Source organism: Thunnus maccoyii, chromosome 2 (genome assembly GCF_910596095.1).
Source record: "Thunnus maccoyii chromosome 2, fThuMac1.1, whole genome shotgun sequence".
Classification (NCBI taxonomy): domain Eukaryota; kingdom Metazoa; phylum Chordata; class Actinopteri; order Scombriformes; family Scombridae; genus Thunnus; species Thunnus maccoyii.
The window spans coordinates 32,032,683-32,055,087 of NC_056534.1; the positions used below are offsets into that span (position 1 = coordinate 32,032,683).

General features: G+C 39.3%; 2 protein-coding genes across 6 annotated transcripts; one reads left to right on the forward strand and one right to left on the reverse strand.

Moving 5' to 3' along the window:
* Positions 1–238: 238 nt before the first annotated feature.
* Positions 239–6,296, forward strand: ndufb7 (NADH:ubiquinone oxidoreductase subunit B7). The gene is made up of 3 exons (XM_042436576.1): positions 239–543; positions 5,389–5,557; positions 6,142–6,296. The coding sequence occupies exons 1-3, from the start codon at positions 432–434 to the stop codon at positions 6,227–6,229; spliced, it is 369 nt and encodes a 122-aa protein (XP_042292510.1). The 5' UTR covers positions 239–431; the 3' UTR covers positions 6,230–6,296.
* Positions 6,297–7,009: 713 nt separating this feature from the next.
* On the reverse strand, positions 7,010–20,193 carry tecrb (trans-2,3-enoyl-CoA reductase b). Of its 5 annotated transcripts, none has more exons than XM_042436538.1 (12): positions 20,109–20,193; positions 16,482–16,532; positions 11,107–11,158; positions 10,923–10,967; positions 10,703–10,806; positions 10,137–10,252; positions 9,308–9,413; positions 9,068–9,140; positions 8,944–8,987; positions 8,719–8,776; positions 7,976–8,064; positions 7,010–7,699 (listed from the first exon to the last, which is right to left on the reverse strand). In XM_042436538.1, exons 1-12 carry the CDS (start codon positions 20,121–20,123, stop codon positions 7,526–7,528), a joined length of 927 nt encoding a protein of 308 aa, XP_042292472.1. In that variant the 5' UTR covers positions 20,124–20,193; the 3' UTR covers positions 7,010–7,525. The 5 variants fall into 5 exon arrangements, with proteins under 5 accessions (XP_042292472.1, XP_042292464.1, XP_042292481.1 ...); XM_042436530.1 differs by having other exon boundaries at positions 16,482–16,782; positions 20,109–20,127; XM_042436547.1 differs by lacking the exons at positions 16,482–16,532; positions 20,109–20,193 and adding an exon at positions 11,640–11,894.
* Between the last annotated feature and the right edge of the window lie 2,212 nt (positions 20,194–22,405).

Genomic DNA, 22,405 nt, shown 5'->3' on the forward strand with positions numbered 1-22,405 from the left:
AATAATAATCTGTTTTTTTCTGATGATATTAATCACATAACTACTAATGATTTGAGTAGAAATAAGTTAATATTTTGCTATGATGGTTGTTTCTCACAGTAGTTTATTCTTGGGAACCAGTCGGTAGTCCTTGTATGTTAAATATGTTGGTAAGATGAGGGTTAAATATATAACTGAATCAGTAATTTTGTCATTATATTGATAATGACATTTTTAAGTTGTCAGCGGAACCTTTGTTACTTGGCTACGGGGACGGTGTTTCTGATACACCGCTAGGCTGTTATTTCCCGGGGAGAGGCGGAAGTGGAGACAGCGGGCTTGTGGAGGTGACCGAATGGCAGATAGCTGAATAATTTTGGAAACACTAGCTTATAGCGGAGTTTAAAGCGAACAGAAAACATTATTATTGTTTAGCTAACAGTGCTTAAACCATGGGAGCTCACCTGGTCAGACGGTACGTCACCGAGACGGACACCGAGCCGGACCCGGCGAGGAAATACGAGTTCGACCCTCAGTTCGGCTTCCCAGAGAGAAAAGAAAGAGGTTAGTGTGTATGCTCACAAACTGCAGCATGCTGCAGACTGGAAGTAGTCAGCATGGTATAACATTAACCTTTAGCTGCATATGTTAACTAGAAGCTCCCATTTATTTCTACGAAGACTACAGATGTGCCGTAAAGCTGCGTTAACTGACGCTGAATGTCATCTGTGTTGTTACTAGGGCTGTAGTCTCCTGGTCGATTAGTTGGTCGATATGCTCTCGTCCGATCAAATTCTCAGTGGTCGAATAATCGCCGTGTTACTTTCATAAGGAGAAAAGTGCTACATCAATAGCTTTCCAGGATTAATCCATTTCCTGCGGCGGCAGGGACAGACTAACAAATTACCTGTGAAAACAGGGGTGTATTCAAAAAACCCCCGTTGTTTTCACAACTGAGAACTCGCTCAACCTGATGGAGACTGCTGGGTCAACCTGTACTCAACGTTTAATGAACGTTTACGCTCTGAACGTTTAGTGAATCAGTGTTTCTCCTATGATTACAACAACGAGAACCCCCACCAGGCTTATATATATACATATATAAACAAACAAATGTATATATTTTTTGGTTTGTTTTTAACCTTTATTTTACCAGGCAAGACATTAAGAACAGTTTATGTATAATGACGGCCTGGCAAGTGCCAGAAGGCACGTGAAAGGGGGAAGGAGGGCAGGGGACAACAACAAAAAGAAGAGCAACTAATCAAACAGAAGTAAACAGTAAGTAAAGTAAAACATACACAAGTATTAACCAAATAGAAGTAAAACATTTACAAGTATCATTGAAAATATCCATAAGTAGGCCCTTAAAAGCAGAGACTGAGATAAGCTTATCCAGTTTTAGTGTTTTTGTAACAAATTCCAGTCATTAGCGGCAGCAGACTGGAATGACAACAGGCCAAAGGATGTGTTGGATTTAGAGGCATTTACTCGACGTAAGAGGAAGACCGCGTGTTGTTCTTGGTCACAAATATTGGCTGCAATAAATGACTTAAATTGGGGGGTGAGTGTCCGAGAAGAGTTTTATAAATAAGCGTAAACCAGTGTATTTCAGGATGAGTATGCAGAGAGGGCCATTTAACCAGAGATTACAGAAGACAGTGGTGTGTTTTAAATGGAGCGTTCAAAAAATATTTTTTTAATGCCAAAAATAAAGCCAAATATCCATTCATTCAGAAAACAATAGCATTTGGGAACCTCTGTGCAACGCTGTTCTGAAACATGAGTCAACCTCTGTGTCATTACCTGGGAAAAGTGAAGGGGGTTAGCTCCAAGGTTAGCAACCATGGGTTAGCCTAACCTGAAGACACTAAACAGAGAAATAGAGAACGGAGAAATGTGTGGCTGCTGAGTTCACTCTGTCCCGTAACATCCAACAATCACCCCCCCGTGACTAATCGATTAGTTGAAGACTGTGTACGATTCCAGTTGACCAAGATTTTCTTCGGTTTATTAGAGCCCTAGATGTTACTGAAAACTGAAAGAACTGAAAAGTCGGATCGGTGCATCCCTATTTCAGATGTTTTAATACAGAAAGTGTATGAAACCCATGACCAAAATAGTCATACTTCTTGTCATTGTGTTACTTATGGATTGAATTATAGTGGAAATAAATTATTCCCCTTTTTGCTGGGGACCCCTAGAACTCCTCCAAGGACCCCTTGGGGTTCCCGGACCCCACTTTGAGAACCACTGACTTACGACATGTGTGACGTTAAGACAGTAACAGAAAACAAGTAGGCATCATAATAAAATGAAGATAACATAAAGGACATGACTTCACTTTCAATTTGTTGATACAGTCAACAGGTTAACAGGACAAAGAGTAAAAATAATAATAATAATAAATAAATACATAAATATAACTGAAAAGTTAGGCAATACAATTAGATTTCTATTAAAAGTTCTTGGAGCACACTAACTGTATGTGCACATTTTTTATTGTTTATAAGTTGGATAGACTCAAAATGTGTTGTTACTGTAACCTCCTAAGTCAACAGATAAAGACAAGATATTTATATATTTGACAAGTCACAAGCTAATCATTATATATTTAATGTAAACTACTTTTTTAGCTGACATTCTCAATTATTTCAGAAGACATTTGAACCACCAGACACAGGAACAGTTTCTTCCCCCTCGCTGTCACACTTATGAACAGTTAACTCACTGTAGCACTGTGCAATAACACTAAACACTATAATACCCTCTGCACCTACAAATTATATATATATTCATTTAGTTTAAATTACGAAATGTGCATTCCATTTCACTCATTACTGTATATTTGAACAGGATGTATATATATTGTACATAACTACCTTCTTCTAATTAAATACATTTTTCACCATTTAATATTTATCTCAGCACTCTTCACTTCTTTGTACTATTTCTATCCTGTTCACAGTTAACAGAAACTCTTTCACCTGTATACATATTATCATTCCTTGTGTATTTTTCTGAAGATTGTTTTGTTGTTATTCTGTACATTGAGAGCCACTAAACCGGAGTCAGACTCCTCGTATGTGTAAACATAATCGGCCAATAAAGATGATTCTGAAATCTAGATTTCAGTTTGAAATCAAATGTCAGCTGACTTGTTGTGTTGGTTTTCACAACAACTTTTTGTAGCATATTTGACACACTAAACAAAACTCCTACGATATGTTTGTGTTTAATAAATAACAAATGCTGTATGTAGATATGAAGTGTGTTGCTACCAAAGGTGCCTGGTTGGTCCTGATTATCATATTGAATCTGAGGCCTTCAGGGCCTGTGGGGATCTGGAGCTCTTTATGTACAGTGTGATTTGGGGCCACAGCGCAGTTGCCCACTAACTCACGCCTTGCTAGAAATTAGTGAATATTGAGCTAAACTTATATTTAGCAGGTATTTTGGTAGTTTTTTTTAATGTGTAGGTACAGATTCATGCAAAGGTAAAATACACATAAATACATATGACATGTTATTTCTTTGATGTTGGAGAACAATTTAATCAAGACTTATTAGTTAGTGTCAAAGACTGATTGTGATGTTTTATTGAGACAAATCCTGGAGCTGCACCAAACATAGAAAGGTCATTCTGTGTCAAATCAGATAAAGTTGTTGTAGCACCGTCTCAGATTTCAAACCTTGTCTGTATCATGAATGGGTCCCAAAACCAAGGCCTGTAAAACATTTCTGTTCAAATTTTTATAGCTTCAAAAACACCTTTTATGTACGTGGAGTAGCCAGCAGGAACATATTTAGATGGAAATAGCTTGATGTGTGGTTATTAAGGTTACAAAGTGCCAGCGTCCTTCTGTTTTTCCTTCATACAAAAATAGATTTGAGAGATATTTTACTTTTATCAGAAAAACATCCATTTTAGGATTGTTTTACCTCAGTATCTCCATGATTATTGAATTCCTGTGCCATAGGAATAGTAAGAAATAAAAGATAAACATGTTTTCAGTATGTTCATTGGAATAAAGGGCATCTGCGATGGGAACTGTGTCTCCAGTAAGGTCCTGGATATTGAAAATAAGTGAAATATTTTGATAAAACCTCTGGTATAAGGAGGAATAAGTGGTATCATAAATGACCCTTTCAGGCTCCAGTGGGAGTATCTAAATATGTTTCCACATAAAAGGTTGGATGTGTTTATACATGTAAATTTACAGAGTGAACGTTAGAAAGCTATATGCCCTGATAGTAAAGAATATAGCTTGTTTAATGACCTGTAGTAAAATGAGCCTACAGAAACCACAACAGTATTTCTTTACTCCAATCAGTATCTCAGAGGCTGGGACACAGAAGTATAGATGATAAAGGAAGACCCTGTTTATTCATTATGGATGGAGTTAAACAAAGCCTTTAACTATGTGTATTTATCTATGAAGGGAACATGGAAGGATATTGGCACTTTTTACACTAAATATACATACATTAAGCTATTTCGACATTTCCATGTTTCTACTTTCTACCCCACATACCATTTTGGTCCTGTGAAAATGCTCAAATACTGGCACAAAATTAACAAAAGATTGTATTTGAAGAAAAAAAAAGATTGATATCATATGGGTGCAAAAAATGGGTTTATAAATACCTTCAATGTTACTCTTGTTTAGGCATTTTGCACTTTTTTCCATATCTAGGGCCTTATAGAAAATCAATAGGCATGCAGTACAAACTTAATGGTTCAGTCATACTGAGAACATGTTTGTCTTCCATCCTACAAAGTTTGATGAGGCTATGAATAATACTTTTCAAGATAATAATGCCCAAACATGGCTTCCCAGATAAGATGTTTTTGGGAGTAAAAATTTAACAATATCAAGGGTCCAAGAAATATAAAAATGTTGGAACTGAACTAAAATATTTTACAAGCCTTAGTCTTTGGACCCAAACATTATAAAGACAAACGTTGAACACAATCTGAGACGGTGCTGCAACCAGTAAATGAAAATAAACCAGATTTAGACATATTATCTTAAGCATAAATAACCACAGTCATAAAGTCATTGTCAATGGACCCCACTTTAAAAATGTCACCTTGTCAAATTAATGAATGGTGCACTTTTAGCTTGATGCATGGAAGGGGCTTTGGGTTGGTTAGGAAACCCCATGTTTGTATAAAAGAGTTACAACATCGAGAATATTAAATGCTATGAAAACTATGTAGAGTCTATCCTGGACCGGACTTGTATAACACAGTTTCGACCACTCCTTGAAACTCTCTCAAGTATCATTTAACACCAAATCCAAGTCACAGTGTAGCCGCTGACTCATGTATATTATCAGAATATGTATTCACATCAGATCCTTGTACATTGAAAGATGACTGAACATGTTTTATCCCTTCGGCAGAGATGGTAGCCAGCCAGGACCAGATGAATTTGGCCCAGCTGCCTTTGGAGCAGAGGGACTACTGTGCTCATCACCTCCTGAAACTCATGAAGTGCAAGCGAGACAACTGGCCCAACTTCCTGGCCTGCAAGCATGAGAGACATGACTGGGACTACTGCGAGCACCAGGAGTAAGTGTGTTACAGTAGAGAAAGAGTTGAAATATGAAGGTTGGGGGTTTTTTTTTATATAAGACTGACTTTTCTAGACGATAAAACTTTCAGCAGACCCTTTTTAATGGGTTAACTATATGTAAGGCCATTTGTTATGTATAGAGAGAAAACTGAGGTTAATACAGTCGAAATGAAATCAAATGGACACAACAAAAGCCCAAGAAATCCGTCTAATTTAACTGGCTAGTATCTTCTAAGTAGTACGACTCAAGTACATGTTTTCAGGATTGAAACTAAACTAAGAAATTTCCATTTTCTAAAATCAAAATCCACAAATAAATCCCACAAAAACTCAGAAATCTGGATATATTCTTCTCCTTATTTGAATGCCTAGTCTGTAGCTGGGCTTTAAACATTGTACTATTTCTAAATGCAATAAAGAAAAATATTTTTTTGAAGTCGGAGCATTCTTCAGTGTGAGTTAAACTTTTAACGGCACTTGTGAGTGAATTCAAGAACCTCAATTTCCCGTCCTTGTTAAAATGTGATATATATATACATCCAGCTTGTTAACTGTGTACTCGGTGTGTTTCTGTCTCCAGCTATGTGATGCGTATGAAGGAGTACGAGAGGGAGAGGAGGCTCCAGCTGAGGAAGAAGAGGATTGAGGCCCAGGCTGAAGCTGCATGAGCAGTACTGATTTCTTCTCTGTATATACCCGCTGCTGTTCACATTAAACAATCTTGTTTAAGCTCTACACACCCGGAGTCTTGATTAATGTCTAAACACCCCGTTCTTCTCTGGCAGCTGTTTTTTAATTTGATTTCTACAGAGGAGTCCATGGTCCAGGGACGAAATGATTGGTCTTTGTCAGTCAGCACCACCATGTGGCCATTGGTGGAAATACTCCTCAACTGTGAGACACTTGTACCCTTGTTCAGGACACTTCTGCCTAGTTAGACTACAACTAAAATAGATTACCCACCGTAATGAATATTTTCCCATATCTATCTTCACCAATTATTACACACACAATACTTGAGTCTGAATAAGTTATTCATGTTTTGTTTTCACTCTAAATTTTCCTGTATTCGGTTACCAAACTATTGCAGGTATGGCCTGTTTGACATAAACTGTCATATATCTTAAAAACATTATGTCACTGCAGCCAAACTTAGATGTTAGATAATACATTTCAACCCTGACCGACTCTGCAAATTGACCATTTTGCCTGTTGATGATGCTACATTAATATGTTAAATGAACATAACTCTGCGGTCCTGAGTTCTAGCTTCCCTGAAAGAATTTAGCTATTATTCACAAATCATGGCTTGGACAAAAGCTTTGTCATTTAACTTAATACTTGGTTTTCCCATTACAGTATGTAGAATAAATATCACATGTTTACACACAGTAGATTAAAGTCATTAATGATACACCTGTAATACTGCACATGACTGAGCAAAGCAACATTTTGTTTACCTTTTTTTTAATAAATTACTTCATCAGACATCAACAAAATTAAATGCTGTCATGGTTTTAAATTTAGATTAATGGATATCAAAATGGAACAATTCAAGATTTGCTGTATATCACCAGATGCAGATTCAGCCCCAAAACAACAGTATCAGATGTCATGAGAGTGGTGGGACATCTCTCCGACTTACACTATTTATATACAGTACAGACCGCTCTGGAAGCTCAAATGCACACACATCAATTAACCAATCAGAAAGGGTTTGTTTGTGGGTAATAAAAAAACCTTAGCAAGTGTAAGTGTTTTACATTTTCACTCAACATGACAGGGATCAAGAACTGGAAGGGAAAGAAACTTTGGGCTGGGGGGCGGGGTTAGATTCTTTCAGTCGGTCTGGTAAGTGTGGATCCAGTGTAGATTTAGGAGGAAATTAAAAAAAGGAGGGCACCCTTTCACTTTTGGGGTGGAGAGCTGGAGCTGAATGGGTGAGGGAGTGACTATGTGGTCCTCTACAGGATGAAGGGCACGATGGGTGAGCGGAGAGGAGGGTAGTCGCGGAACTCCTTCAGGTAGCTGCGGTGCTTTCCCTTGGCCCACACGGTCATCTGGATGAACCCCACCAAGGTGAAGAAGGCCACCGGAAGACACTGAGTCATCAGAGTGAAGCCAAGCCAGGAGCCCAGCTGCAGGAGGAAGAGGAGGAGGAGGAGGGAGGGGTGTTACATACAGACTGACACCACCAGAGGGCAGGAGCTGCAGGTCTAACACTAACAAAACCTTCAGTGTTCTGTCAACCAAAGGGAAAAACAAATGGTGCAATAAAAACAGGGAGACTACGTGGTTTAAACCTCCAGCTGTGCAACTAATGTTAAGTACTCTCTTAAGCTAAATTTGACAATTCACCACTCTGTGTTCCAGTAAGACTCTTCAGCTATCACATGCTAAATAAAGCATGTTACCTCATAGGTGTAGTTGGGGCAGGAGACCAGCAGGAAAATCCAGGTGAAGGGGTTCTTGGTTGGATAGGGAATCTTCCTGGTCTTGGAACCTGGATGAAGAGAGCAAAAGAAATGAAAGAAAGAAAGAGAATGTCAAAGAAAGTTATCAATTTTTAAAAATCTATCTACTCGTTCTTATGTTTACATTTTGGGTCTGTTGTCATAAGCAACCAGTTGACCAATGATGACATTCTAAACTGACATTAATTGAGAAGCACACAAATATATTTCAATAAGAAGTGATTTACAGAACTGTTACCAAAACCTATTTTTAATTTTATTTCTTCAATATTATTAGGAGCTGAAAAAAAGAAAATATAACTGTGGCCAAAACAAGGCTGCTATTAATGATTATTTTCATTATTGATTTCAAATAATTGATTGATTGATTGAAATATAAAATGTGAAAATCTCAATTTCATAAAGTCCAGTATTATGAAAATGGTATACGAAATGATATCAGATTTCTGTTTGTCCAACCAACACATCAAAATCGAAGGACATATCAAGGAAAAGCTACAAATCTTTACAATTAGAAGATGGAACTAAGGGAATGTTTGGCTTTGTTGCTTGAAAAATGATCTAAATAGTTGCCGATTACTTTTTCCGTTGATCCATTAATCGACTACTTGTTTCAGCTGTAGTTGTAACTATACAGTTGCGTGTTTGAGCGACAGATGTATAAGTGTAACTGGTGTGTGTACCTGGCGGACGGAGGTTCCTGAGAGCAATGTGGATGGAAAAGTTCCCGACCTGACAGAACTAAGAAAAAAAGAGCATATATCATTGATAAAAATAAAGTCAGGGCCTGTATCTAAATAAACTCATCTTAAAAAAATACAGTTGAAGTAAATGTCACCCTTGTTTATACTCATCAGTCAAATCAAATGATGCTTTATAAATTAAAGAACAAAGTGATGAATATTTACCAAGAAAATGATGAGGGCCAGTCTTATCTGTTGCTCCCCGTAGACTGCAACAAAACACAATTAACGTAAGTACAGATGAAAAGGAGTTACAGTGACAAACAGGTTCGTGTAGGTGTATACTCACTGGGTGGTGTATACAGCGGGTGGTTGATGTAATAGGCCATCCATGCTGCAAAGCCCCAGTAGTAGGTACAGTTCTGAAACAGAGAATGTGACGGGAACGTTGTCATCGAGACTTCCTTGTGGCGGTAGATACACTTCTGTTAATTATTCAGCTTTTACTCCGTGTAACCCACATGACATCTTTGCAGATATTAATGTAAGGAAAGATGTGACGGTGTGTGAGTGGCAGAATGTATCTCACCTTAAAGATGTTGCGTAACGGCATGGTTCCATGAGAGAAGCGATGGACAAACAGCGTCTCCAGCAGCCTCTTCACGTAGTGAAAAGAGTGACACATACAGGCGAGACTGGAAAAAGCAGAGACACAATGTATAAAAAAAAAAATAAGGTTGCAGGTACATGGCATCCTCTCAGTGAGAACAAATCATTCATTGACTGTTTTATCATCGTCCAAGAGCTCTGTCTAGATAGGATTTTAAGGCTCATTTCCACGTTGATATGAAAAAGCATGGTTTAAAAGAATAGTTTGGTATTTTGGGGATACTTATTGGCTTTCCTGCCTAGAGAAAGATGAGGGTCAGCTTAGCTTAGCATAACAGAGCCTGACTAGCCGTTTCCAGAGGCAAACAGCTTCACCAGGCTCTGTCCAATGTTAACAAAACTGCCTACCAGCACCTCTAAAGCTCTCTAATTACCACGTTATATATCTGTCTTTGTATCTCTGTCTCTCGTGGAGTCTTGTTGTCACCGTGAGGTTGACAGACAACCAGCAAAGACTACAGGAAATCACTGCGCCTGGCCAAGAAACTGACCCACACATAACCCATCGTAACTGATTTTAAACTAATTAAACAAACAAGATACAACCTGTAAATTAGTGAGCTTGGCACGCAGACCTTTGTGCTAAGCTAAGCTAACCTGCTGCTGGCTGATGCTAAATATTTAAGGGACAGACATCAGATTGGTATTGATCTTCTCATCTAATTATCTGCAAGAAAGTTAATACGTGAAGGAAGTAAACTGTGCATTTTCCCAAAATATTTGTGAAGGCCTGTGTTGGAGACACTCACTGTACGACCCAGTGTTTACTGGTAGTAAAGTCATATTTGGGTGCATAGATGAAGGGAACTCTGAAGTAGAACATCAGATAGATGACCAGAGGACCGGTATACTCGGTCAGGAAGACCTGAGGAAAAGACAGAAAGCAGGACAGCATGAGTCACAGCTGTTACACATTATCTAGTGCTAATGAAGTTTGTTATATTTTCTTCTCCCTCAGCCTGGAGACTCAGTTTAACTCAGATAAACAAACACTGAGCACATACTTTGTTGTTGTCATGCTGGTGATTTATTGACTTGCTGATGTCTTAGAAAGATAAATATCCACCTTCTGCTTCCCTTCCCTTCTATCTCAGTCACTTCATGCCTCTCCTCCAATTCCCAGCGACTGTAACTTCAGCAAATTAACCTCAGAGTCAAGAGGAAAACTTCTGCCCCACACATACACACAGTCCTTTTTTACCCAGCGGGAAATCTCGATATAGCCCTGCTTGATCCCACTCGAGCTCTGATAAAATGTGGGCTTGTCAGGACTCTGGACTGGGTCTGACTGTCCCTGTGTTTGGACTGTACTCACTGTGACCCAGCTGATCTGAGCTCCCAGGTCTCTGAAGTAGAACGTTGCCGTGGTTCCCACAGGAAGATTCTGCAGAACATCCTCGTCCTTCAGAGACTTCCCCTCTGAAACACACACATGTCAACTTAAAAACACACATTGAGATTTACATTAAATTACAGTTATCAATCATCACGTACTTTAATTATACTGATTACCCATCACACTTTTGCTGACTTACTGGGGTCGAGGCGAATGGACTGTCTTGCTGGGTACCACTGAGGATCTGAAACAGTCATATAAATACTTAACAGACATCTTAAGATGGGACATAAAGTAAGTATTTCTATGTGCAGCTTGAAGATTTACTTGATCTTGAATCTGATTTATGAGGCTTTAGTCGCCTGCAGAGAGATGACACTCACGGGTCTTGTGGAACATAGACTTGATCTCCCCGATAGTGGCATTTGGCTCAACCTACAAATAACACCGCAATAAATAAGCAGAGGGACATGTACAGACATAAACACACAAAGGAACAGATAATAACCCTGTTTTCCATTCATGATGGTGATTAGTGATAAATTTAGCTCTGGCTGTGCTCACACACCCCATGGACGCGGGCTATTTAACAGCTGGTATTAGGGTTTTAAAGAGCCTAGACACACACACACACACGCATATAACCACAGCCAAAGTACACGACCTTGTGCCAGGCTGCCAGCAAATGGCCAAACTACCGCAAATATCAACACAATGGCAACAACACAGAAACAAGAGGACACAAATGCAAATCTGCTAGCAGCTGTGTGAGGCTGAGCAACATGCTAACACCGGCATGACAACATGCTCACATTTGACAACGCTAATGTGCTGATGATGCAGGTGATGATGCTAACCATGTTCACCATCTTAGTTTAGCGTGTTAGCATGCTAACACTTGCTAATTAGCACTGACCACAACATACAGTTGAAGTTGATGTGAATATCCTTAATTCAGCAGGTATTGGGTCATAAATCAAAAGTATTGGACAAATTCAAATTTGTGACTTGATGACGGAGCGAGATGAAAAGTCAGGGATCATCAAAGTCTTTACATCCTGCAGGGGGACGTGAATGTCTGTTTTATGGCAATCCAATCACAGTAGTTGTTGAGATACTACTGTCTGGACCAAAGCGGTGGAGCCGTCATGAAATCAAAGAATATGAAATATAAATTTCTCCCCTCTGATTTCTCAAAGGACACACAGGACCAGGGATTTACAGAGCAGATATATGTGCTGTAGCTTTAAAGTGTGGTGAACCCTGTAGCCTCAAGGGTTTTATGTTGACTGTCACATATTTTGTTTGGAATATTTTTTGACCGTCTGAACACTTATAATCTCTACAATCAAAATGAGTCCAGAATTTAATTATTAGGTGTTTTTCTAAAAAAAAACTTTGAGGATCTTTGAGGATCCAGCTAAGACTTTAGTTCCTGTTACTCTGTGGCCCTGTTCACACCTGGCATTAACATGCATCTTGGGTGATCCGATCTAAGTACAGGTGTGAACACACCCGAGATGCGTTGAGGACGCATTGAGATCTGATCACTCAGACCACATTTGGAGGTGGTCTGGGCCGCATGTGGCCACATTCATTTAGCAGTGTGAATGTGAATGTGTCCTGGGCCACACTGAAGGACCACCTACTCAACTGATGTCCTCTATTTTTTTGACAGACTTGGCATGGGAAGGGCACTGCGGCCTCCGTCCAAAGCTGTGTTCCACTTGTTTGATAACAGAATAAAGAAATGTATTATTTTGTTTTTCATGTGAATTAAAGAAAAATGAAATCCACTTCCCATTTTTTCCTGTTTTTCTCGTTCCCCTAACCTGTTATCCTTTCCTTATCTTAAAAATCAACAATCAGAATAGAAATTAAACCAAAACCAGAAAATCAATTGTTTTTCTCTTGTCTGTCTAAAAAATATTTCAGAAGCTAAAACGTTTAATTCTGTTTCCCCAGGATAGTTTCTTCTGTCCTGTCAAGTTGATACAGTTTTTAGTTTTGCTGCTTCACTGTATGAACCTGGACTGTGTGTGTGTGTGTGTGTGTGTGTGTGTGTGTGTGTTTAACAGCTGAGCTTTTGGATGTGTAGAAGAACACAGAACATTTCCACTTGTGATCTGATCACAACAGATGCATGTTAATGCCTGGTGTTAACAGAGTATAATTTACCTGGGTTGTCAAACCTTTCATCATGACCTTATGACTGACCTCACAAAGGGGAATTTTTATGTTTAAGCCAATTTACTATAAATGGTAGGTGTACACTTAATATTCCTGCTGCCCAGTGCTGCCAGTCTTTATGGTTTTTCTTTTAAAAATGATTTTAGTATTCTGCTGTTATACATATCATGTTTAGATTTACCTGTGAAGCACTTTTGACTTTTCCTGACCTGTTTCAAATGTTTAGATTTTAACTGCCTTTAACCAACTGTTTCTATTCATTTTAGTAGGTTATGAAAAGAAACTTGAGACCTGAAACGTGCTTGAGATGAATGAACATAATCTCTACCTCCGTCCTTTGTGCATGATACATTTTCTACCTTATGCAAGTTTTAAGTCTCTGAAACTTCAAATTATAAAGTCCAAACGTGAAAATCATTTTATTCTTTAGCTGTACAGCAGGAGCGCAGTGACTGAGTTTAATACCAAGACCTAATCTATTAGTCTTTCCTTATATGAGCGTGAAAACACACAATCTGCATGACATCATTATAACAGCTCAGACATCTGCATCAAAAATCTCTCAAGCCTCTGACATTTATGACCTCAGTGACAAGTTTCTCAAAGCATTTTAGTGTTGATCCTGTGTTTGCCTGCTAGCCTGGACAAGGAGAACTAAGATGTTTTTTTGTGAAATGTATACCTGTATAATGCAATCACAGTGTCCAAGCAAGGTTGTGACACGAGAGGAGACAAAAGCAGCAAAACTGAAAAAAAAATATAAATACGTTTCTCTGTGGCTTTCTAGAGAAGCTCATGAATCTACATATAGGTGTGTGAGAGGCCAAACTACACCAAACAAAGTACAGACAGATAGAGAGCACAAATGTTTGCACCTTGTACATCGTCGTTCCTCAGACATTAAATGATAAGTTACTTTTGAACCAGCGTATCATTACAAAGCAATTTGAGCATTGAGTTTGGCTGATAAAACAGAGTAGATGTGTAATCAGATGCTTAGTAACTGGCAGTCCTGTGTTAAACAACTTTATGGCCTTGTTCAGTATAAACAGTACAGTAATACTATAAATAATCTCAGCACTATGGTTAGAACAAAATGGCCAAAAGAGTTATTTTTCAGGGGATTTTAACGAAATGTAAATAAACTAGAGATAATTTCCTCAATTTCAATGCTTTCAGCATGAAATTAGAAATATGATTTATATTTTGTAATTGTTTTTCTATTGAACTCACCAAGTGACTTCCCTCACAGACTGTGTGACCCCGCTGTAGTAGCCTGCAGCTGTAATTGACTTAGCTTCTGTTCGATTCGTCCTGAGGACCACGTGCCATTTTCAGCAGGATGACATCATTAAGAAACCACCTCTCTGTGACCCCTGTAGGCCCCCCTTCTTTCTACAGGCTTCATTCAGTACTGTGATTATGAGTTTGTCCTATAAAACCTGACCCAGACATGATACGAAGACTTCACTTTTATTTCTAACTCTGTTAACCCACTTTAGGAAACCAGTCACCCCAAAGGGCCCTCTGTCCAGATCCAGATCTATATCAGTCATAACTGTGAAACTGCCTCTCCAAAAAGGTGTTAAGATTGTGGATGCCATCACCATGGAAACTCTGCTAATCCGACAACACGGTATAATCCAACAAGGATAGCACCTTACACTTGTCAGTCGTGAGGAGCAGCCTTTGATAAGCCGAGTCTGTCCTGGCTGACAGGGTAACACCACTGTAAACTTGGCTAATGCACCGCCACACACCAACAGGCCTCACACCAACGATATACTGAACCCTCCTAAAGCTACAGCACTGGCCTACAGGCCTAACAAATTAATGCTGTCTAACACAATAATAACAAAGTACAGGCCAAGTTATAATTACTGTAAATATACCTGATAAAACACGCTTAGACGTTCTATCAAAATAAATTTGACTGATGCCTTTTAGTCTGGACTTTAATCCACCAGTAATTACACTGGTCAAACCAGACTGTAGTGCAAAGATTGTTGTTCTGTGCAATCTGGCACAGTACCGCTGCCAGTGATGTTAAACGTCCTGCAAACCATCAAGAAAAGGTGTTGACATGAACTGCAGAGATGTCTGGTTTTGACTCTGCTACCACTGTGACAATCAGAGAACTAGATACCTCATTTAATTAAAAAAAACAATTGCACACCAACACCTGTACATGATTACTGTATTTATAATTTTTTATTCAGCATCTTTTTACTCTGTGTGTTTTATTTGTACTATCCGGTGTGATGAAAGAGCACAACTTTTGTTCATGTACGTTTTTAAAACCTTTCCTTGTGAATGAAAGTGCCCTGAGATCACTTCTCTTATGATTTGGTGCTATATAAATAAAATAAATTGAAATTGAAATTGTTGATTCGTTGTGCTGCTACAAGCGAGTCCAAAACAAATTCCTAATCCATCAAAACCAATAATGCCATCCAACAACAAATGTTCTAATTTAAACGGTTTTCAAATGTATAAACAAAGACATAAATTATATTCTGACATTCATGTATGTATGTTATTTAGTTCATAGACGGTATCATAAGATCGACAAAAAACATTAAATTCTTTAATCTCTTTGCCAGATTTCAAAAGTAGAAACCTTTTAAGAGTTTTAGGATTGTAACAATGTGGGATACACCTCGTTCAAACACCTGAGACAGAGCAGCTAGCGGGACTAGAGTGAAACAACTGCTGAGGACCTGGAACATGAAGTGATGAACATTTCACACAGAGAGGTGAAGTGTCTGGACACATTTTATTTATTGTTAGGAGAAAAGTGCAACCCTATATGTACTACCTCCAGTTGTATAAATATTAGGCTTGCAGACATGAATATTATGAATATCATTACTGATATTATGAATTCTATAATATTATACAGGAATACATTGACACAGAATTCCCACAGGAGCCTCACAGGATGTGGACACTGCTTGTTAATGAATGCAGTCCATAGACTGCGGTGGTGGTTTATTATTGTAAAGTAAACTGTACCTCGTATCACATGTCCCATACGATAACTGGTGCCTCAAAATTGACTACAGACTTGAATGAGCAGCTCTCTGACACACTCCGAAAGCTAAACTAAACTATTAAAGCTTAACGGGGGTAGAATTTATTCCAGGGTTGTCACACTCGTTTGCAGTAGTTATTCATGACATTTTGTCGACCCCCTTCGTGTGCGTGTGCCAAAGACACGTACCATACCCAGGTAACTGAACCCAGCAGTGTTGTGTCTCATGTTGTGTCGATGGTCACACTCACAAAGCTGACTGACAGTAACGAATACAACTATAGCAGCTCCAATGTGTTCTAGAGACACACACTCACACTTTTTACAGTAATGTAGGACTGCCAAATCACACGTCGCCTTTAATGAACGTACAGACACACTCTCACACGCTCAGACACAAGGCCAATCAAATGTGCACCTACAGTCATTAAGACACTCATGGCAGAGCTGGGGTTAGTGAAGTATAATTACACTTAAATAAATTGAGATGGAAACTATTTAAATACAAAAAGAAGAAGAAGAAGAAGTTCTCACCTTGTCCAGGAAGCAGAGCTTGTCCTTGGTCTTGGCATCCAGTATCTCCACCTCAAAAAAAACAACAGCCTTTTTAGGTTTTTTAGCAGGTTTGCGTTTAACCGGGGGTGGGGCCAGCATAGGGGCAGCCGCCGCTGCCCCATTGAGTGCCTTTTTACCGCTGGTGGCCTCTAATGCTAGGGCATCCATGTCCACAGTCCTCCTCCTGGACTCAGTTTATTCCCTTCTCCCCCTCACTCTTCCCCTCAGTTCTCTCGTCAATCTCCACCTCTTGACTTGTCTATCCCAGATCCTCGCCAAGCTGGAAAGGAGAGGAGAGGGGCAGCACTCAGCTGTGGAAATAAATCTGTCTCCCCCCCTGCTGCCCCTCCCTCTTTCTCCTCTCTGTCATTCTCTCACCCTCCCTCCCTCTTTGCCCTCTCTCATTCCTTCACTTCTGGCGCACTGCTTTATTTAACTGCCAGCCGACCCCCGGAGCGCAGACATATGCCACATGTGTGTGCACAGTTGCATACATAGGAATGCCCAGCGCTCCCCTGGCAGACTGTCCACAGTAGATCATCTGCATATACAGTAACTCATGATGGAAACTTCTAGAGCAGAGGCTTCATTTCAGAGCTGCTGTTTTGGTTTGGAAATATAACCCCTCCTTAAAAAAGGACACCTAATGACCCCTGACACCTCTCAACCTCTGGCTAAGTGGGAAGAAGGAGGAGAGGCATTATGACCAACAGCAGCCCCCCCCCCCTCTCATAGTTTGACCACCTCTCTTCCTCTCACCAGCTAAATATAAACATCTATTGCTAACTCTGCATAACCAGACCCCCCACCCATCTATGCCTACGTATGATGTCACGGGCTCACTATTGATTACGCTTTGCAGGACTGTCATTCGGTCCTCAATGACTTCTATCTACAGCTTCAGCTAGTCATCCATGTCCATACTACAGCGTGTTGTACCTTGAAACCAAGCTTGACTGCCAGATCGCTCAGTCACACGCAGAGGGAGTCGCCCTTTCCTGCCACCAAGGGGTGATAATACTCCAGACTCTCATGGCTTAGTTGGGGCATTCCCCTTGGTGAAGCCCACCACCCCCCCCTCCCCTCCGCACCCTCCCATTCTCTAATGACCAACAGTTGGAGATACAGTTTCCATAATGAATGAAAGACATAAAGTCACAAGTGGCAACATGTAGGTTTACACCAGACATGTTTTCTTTCTATATTTATATAGACATTTATGAAAGATTGTCTGTTATGTAAAAAAAACAAAACCCCACTTTAAATCAATTTCACCCAAACATCCTTATGTTGCCCCAAATTTGGATTTTTGTTTTTGGTATGCACACTTATCACAGCGTCACATGTAGAGAAGCAAGCATCATTACAAAAAAAAAAAACCCTTAAAAAAGCAAAACAAAAAAATTTTAGTCCTAGAGGCCTAAACTTGCTAATCATTAGGTTTTTGTGGCCTGAGGCAAACACTCATGTACACTTAAAAAAGGCAAGACACATGATACTGCAGTCGAGACTTATGGGAATTAACCACATCTGAGTCTTCTCTGTGCCAGGCATACCCACTGCCACCACATCTCCCCCATCTCGTCTATATAAAGCCTCTGTCTGGCAGTGACAGTCTGTCCTGGTAATGCGCTCTGGGCTGAGGGTGAAGCAGAGAGAAATGAGCTTTAATTGCGACACTGACCGGTGAGTGGAAGCATAGTTTTGCTGGCTTTTCCTGTACTTTCTGTCCATGATGTCACAAGGTAAGAGACTACTTGTGAAATCTATCAAAGATTGCATGTTTAGACAGACAAACAGACAATCTGGAAATGTTTGCACTGCCAGACAGAGATCACTGAAGGTGATGCAGCTCTCTGGTGCTATCTGGTGTAAATATAATGAAACTATGATTAAACTGGTCTAATGACCCAAATGGCAAACAAATTAAGATCAATTTACATGTAAGATACTGGGAACAGTGTCCCTGGAAAGAAATTGAACAAATAATTTTTAGTTTGATACTGTATTGCTCTTCATTTAGCCCTGGCTTCATATCAAAGTGCAAGATGTAAACTTCACGTGTTCTTCAAATTTCACACTGACGTGAACATTTCTCATTGAAGGTTTGCACTAGTTAATGTGTTGATTATGTGTATCATTTTCTGAAATCAATTAGCATACCCAGTCTAACAATGCATATACAGTATATTGGCTAATTCAGTTTCAGTGACCACATGTGCAAAAACCTTTGCACTCACTAAAAGTTGCTTACTAGTATTGCACCATATACTGTGACCTGTGATATTCTGTGACCTGATAAAAAGGTCACAAGCTGTATTTTTATTAACTGTGACTTCAGAGTATTTCATAACAATCACAGATTTTGATAGCTGTAATCAGAAAAGATAGTGTCTGTCTGACCTGTCGATCAACCTGTCAGTTTTTCTTCCATAATTGACCTTCACAGAATATGAGGAGTCACATATTTCAGTCAGTGCAGCGCTGCATCCACTAGTTACTACATGGGCACTATCAGTGGCTTCATAATACTTCAAAAATGTGCAGGCTAGTGGTATTCAACTGCAGGCAAGGGCATGGCCAAGGGTGATCTAGCTCTAGAGGTCATAACTGAAGATAGCCATTAAAAGGTGAGTCAAGCAGATTGATCAGGGGTCGCCTATGATTGACATATTGACCTGTGCACACCGGTGCAAACACTGAGAGGTAAAGGACTCACACAGTTATGAAATAAAAACTTCTTCAATAAAAGAAAATGTATCAATCCATGTATTTTTCATGAACTCAGCTTTTATCATTCTACTTTTGTTCTTCCTCACCCAGGTTGTAAAACCCACACCTATCTACAGAGAGGAGGGGAGCTGGAGGTGCCACTGGTTGGGTCAGTTTCAGTCAAGCTGCTTCAAATCCTGTCTGATGGGTTTTGGTGCTCATGAAACTATTTGTTAACATGTAGAGGAGCTTTCAGTGCTTGTGGTTGTGCAATAGTACCACAGGAAACATTAATTAATTACATTAGTGATGTAAAAAGAGTAAAACAAGGCGTTCTGCACAGTCAAGACTGGCTGCCACAGTATTTTATTTCTGAGTAGTGACTGACTTTGAGATGTTTAAAACATAAATAAATAAATAAATCGCACCCAAGCCATGAGGTTTAATGAAACAGGGCTGAGATTGCGCGCTTGACTGTTCACCTGCATTGTGTTGTAATAACAAGATAAGAAGCGCCTGAGTCACTCCAGCCAGAGACGGCGCATTATCCTACACAGAAACGTACAGTTCATATCGAAAACTTCACAAATTCAAAACACACTTCCTCATACTGTGGGTGGAAGTTGACTTTCAAACACGATAACTGCCGATACAGCCGTTAATTTCCGTACATGAAAGGCCACAAAGCTTCGGTCATAGCAACCAGCCCATGACAGGCGGTGTTGCTGCAGCATGCTGTAGTCCCTGCTCATTTTTAAAACTCTATAGTTGACTGTTCTGGTGGCTTTCACACTAGAAGAATACACCGGAAAATTCCACATTGGTAAAATTAATAATATTTTGGCCCCATAAGGCGCCCCATTGATGGTTTAGAGTTTCACGGACACTACTTACCTCGTAGTGCTTCATCTTGGCAGTTTGCACCCCCTTCCTTAATATCCCAGATGAGCGACAGAGCAGCTACCAATCAGCGGACTAATATGCGATTGGGCGGCCACGACATCCGCCACGCAGCCAATCAGAACCGCCGGCAGTCAGGCGAGTACGCCCACAGTATCAGCGACGTAGCCAATGAGATTTGAGCAAATTGAGAGGTCGCGGGTATGCCAACATAATTGGATTTATTCATAGTTAGGCTTTATTGCTCTTTGAATAGCAGCTCTGTCCGTTTCTGCACAACCTTACTTAGACAACAGACTCTAATGCTGTATAGAAAACTGTTTGTATGTCTGCTGGTGACTTTCCCCTTCTTAATTCCTTGGAAAGTCCATTATTTTTCCATTTTCTTTTTCTTTCTTCCTTTTTTGCAGTCTTTTGGCCTTAAATCTTGATGAATTTTATGGTACTACATTTTAAACTTTCCATTGTTTTTCACATTAGTGCTTTACTAAGTCATATCTTTAAATATTTGCTTTCTCTTGTTATGTTTTCCTTGTATATGAATAGTGCTGTATAAATAAAGATAGCCTTTTCTTGTCCGTTATATTGTTATATCTTATTATCTCAAATTAAAGCCATTATTGATTCTACAGGAAGGTTGTTATGCTTTGTATTAGTTTGGCACAGTTACTCAATAATAATTCCTTCTACAGCAGCAAAACAAGACAACCCAGAGTCATAATGAGCACAAATTAATGGGGGCTATACATTTTAAGGGATAAACATTTTGGTACCTCCCAATTCAAATATACAGAACATTGATGTTTCATACCTACTGTACATATGCCTGGTATGTGGACCTTATTCAAAGGAGCCATTATTTTCAATCTTGATGTCCCAATAAACCTAAATACACAGACCTGCATAACCCTAATGATACAAAAGTGAGGGGCATAACTTGCAATTGTTTCCTCTTTAAAAGAATATCTGAGCTCCAGCTTTTTAGAAAATAATCCTCCTCTTATTTGGGTGGGTCTGTAGGACTGTTACCACCTGCAGTGATAGTAAAAATGTCCCATGCCGCTCCCTGAAAAACAAGTTTTGCTTCACTTGAGACAAGTATCAGACAAATGCCATAATCACTATTTTACAAGCTAATATCAACTTTGTACTGCAATTTACTCATTCATTTTAAAACACCTTAAAATCTTTAAAAACACCATAATTGAATGAAACAGAGGACAGCTGCAGTGAACTGAGAAGGATTCTTTTATCATAACAATGCTTAACAACGCTTGTCTGTGTGTAATACAAGACTTTTTGAGACAGTATATAATGCTACATCCAGTGGCTTGTCTAATCTATTTTCCGTGAATACATTTTCTGACATGCTTACCCAAAAGATCTGTGCACAGAGTGTATTTGGGCACTATTTCCACTGCAAACATAGTACTGCATGTCCCAACATATCTCTAGTTGACATTTGTTTGAAAGACAGATGACATGGATCCAGTACAGTGCAGCTTTCAAGTTTTACACATACATGTTTTCCTGTTGTTGTACTTTAAAACACAAGCAGCACCACAAATCAACAAATGAATCAAATAAAATGGGCATAATGACCGATGTGTAATTATTTTAGACATTTTCTGACAAACCATTTAACCTGACCATCTCTCCTAAAGACTTTGGAGCCATTTTGATGCAACTGAAAACACATTTGGATAAGCCAGATAGAAAAACTTTATTAAATGTACTTAAATGTACTTTTTATTGGTTTATTTTACTCAAGTGGTCTATGACAGGTGATTTTTTTGGAAATATTTGTTTTGGAGGGCCTTGCCCTCCTGAAGGTGAAGTTATGGATGTTATGCCTTACACCTCCCTGTTGTGCACCACACTAGCAGCCAGTATACGACGGTGATAGTCTGAAAAGACAGGTTCAGTCTTTCAAGTACGTCTTAAAACAACAGTCATGTTGCAAAATGAACACTGAAAAAGGTTTAACTTGCTGTGATCATTTATATTGACCATTAACAGATCCCTTTATAATGCACTTACAGTGTAAGTGATGGAGGCCAAAATCCTCAGGCCCTGTTTTGAGTAAAAATGTATTTAAAAGTTTATTTGAGGATAATATGAGGTTTAGTCGAATGAAATCTTGCACAGTAACTGTCTTTTTAGTACAAAAAAATTCCCTCTTTGTCTCGACAAACAGTGTTTTCCTGTTCAGTTGAACAAAAAAACAAAAAGAGGGAATCTGGCACTAAACCGTTTTTAAGATATTGACTTGATTGAACCAATTTTGACGA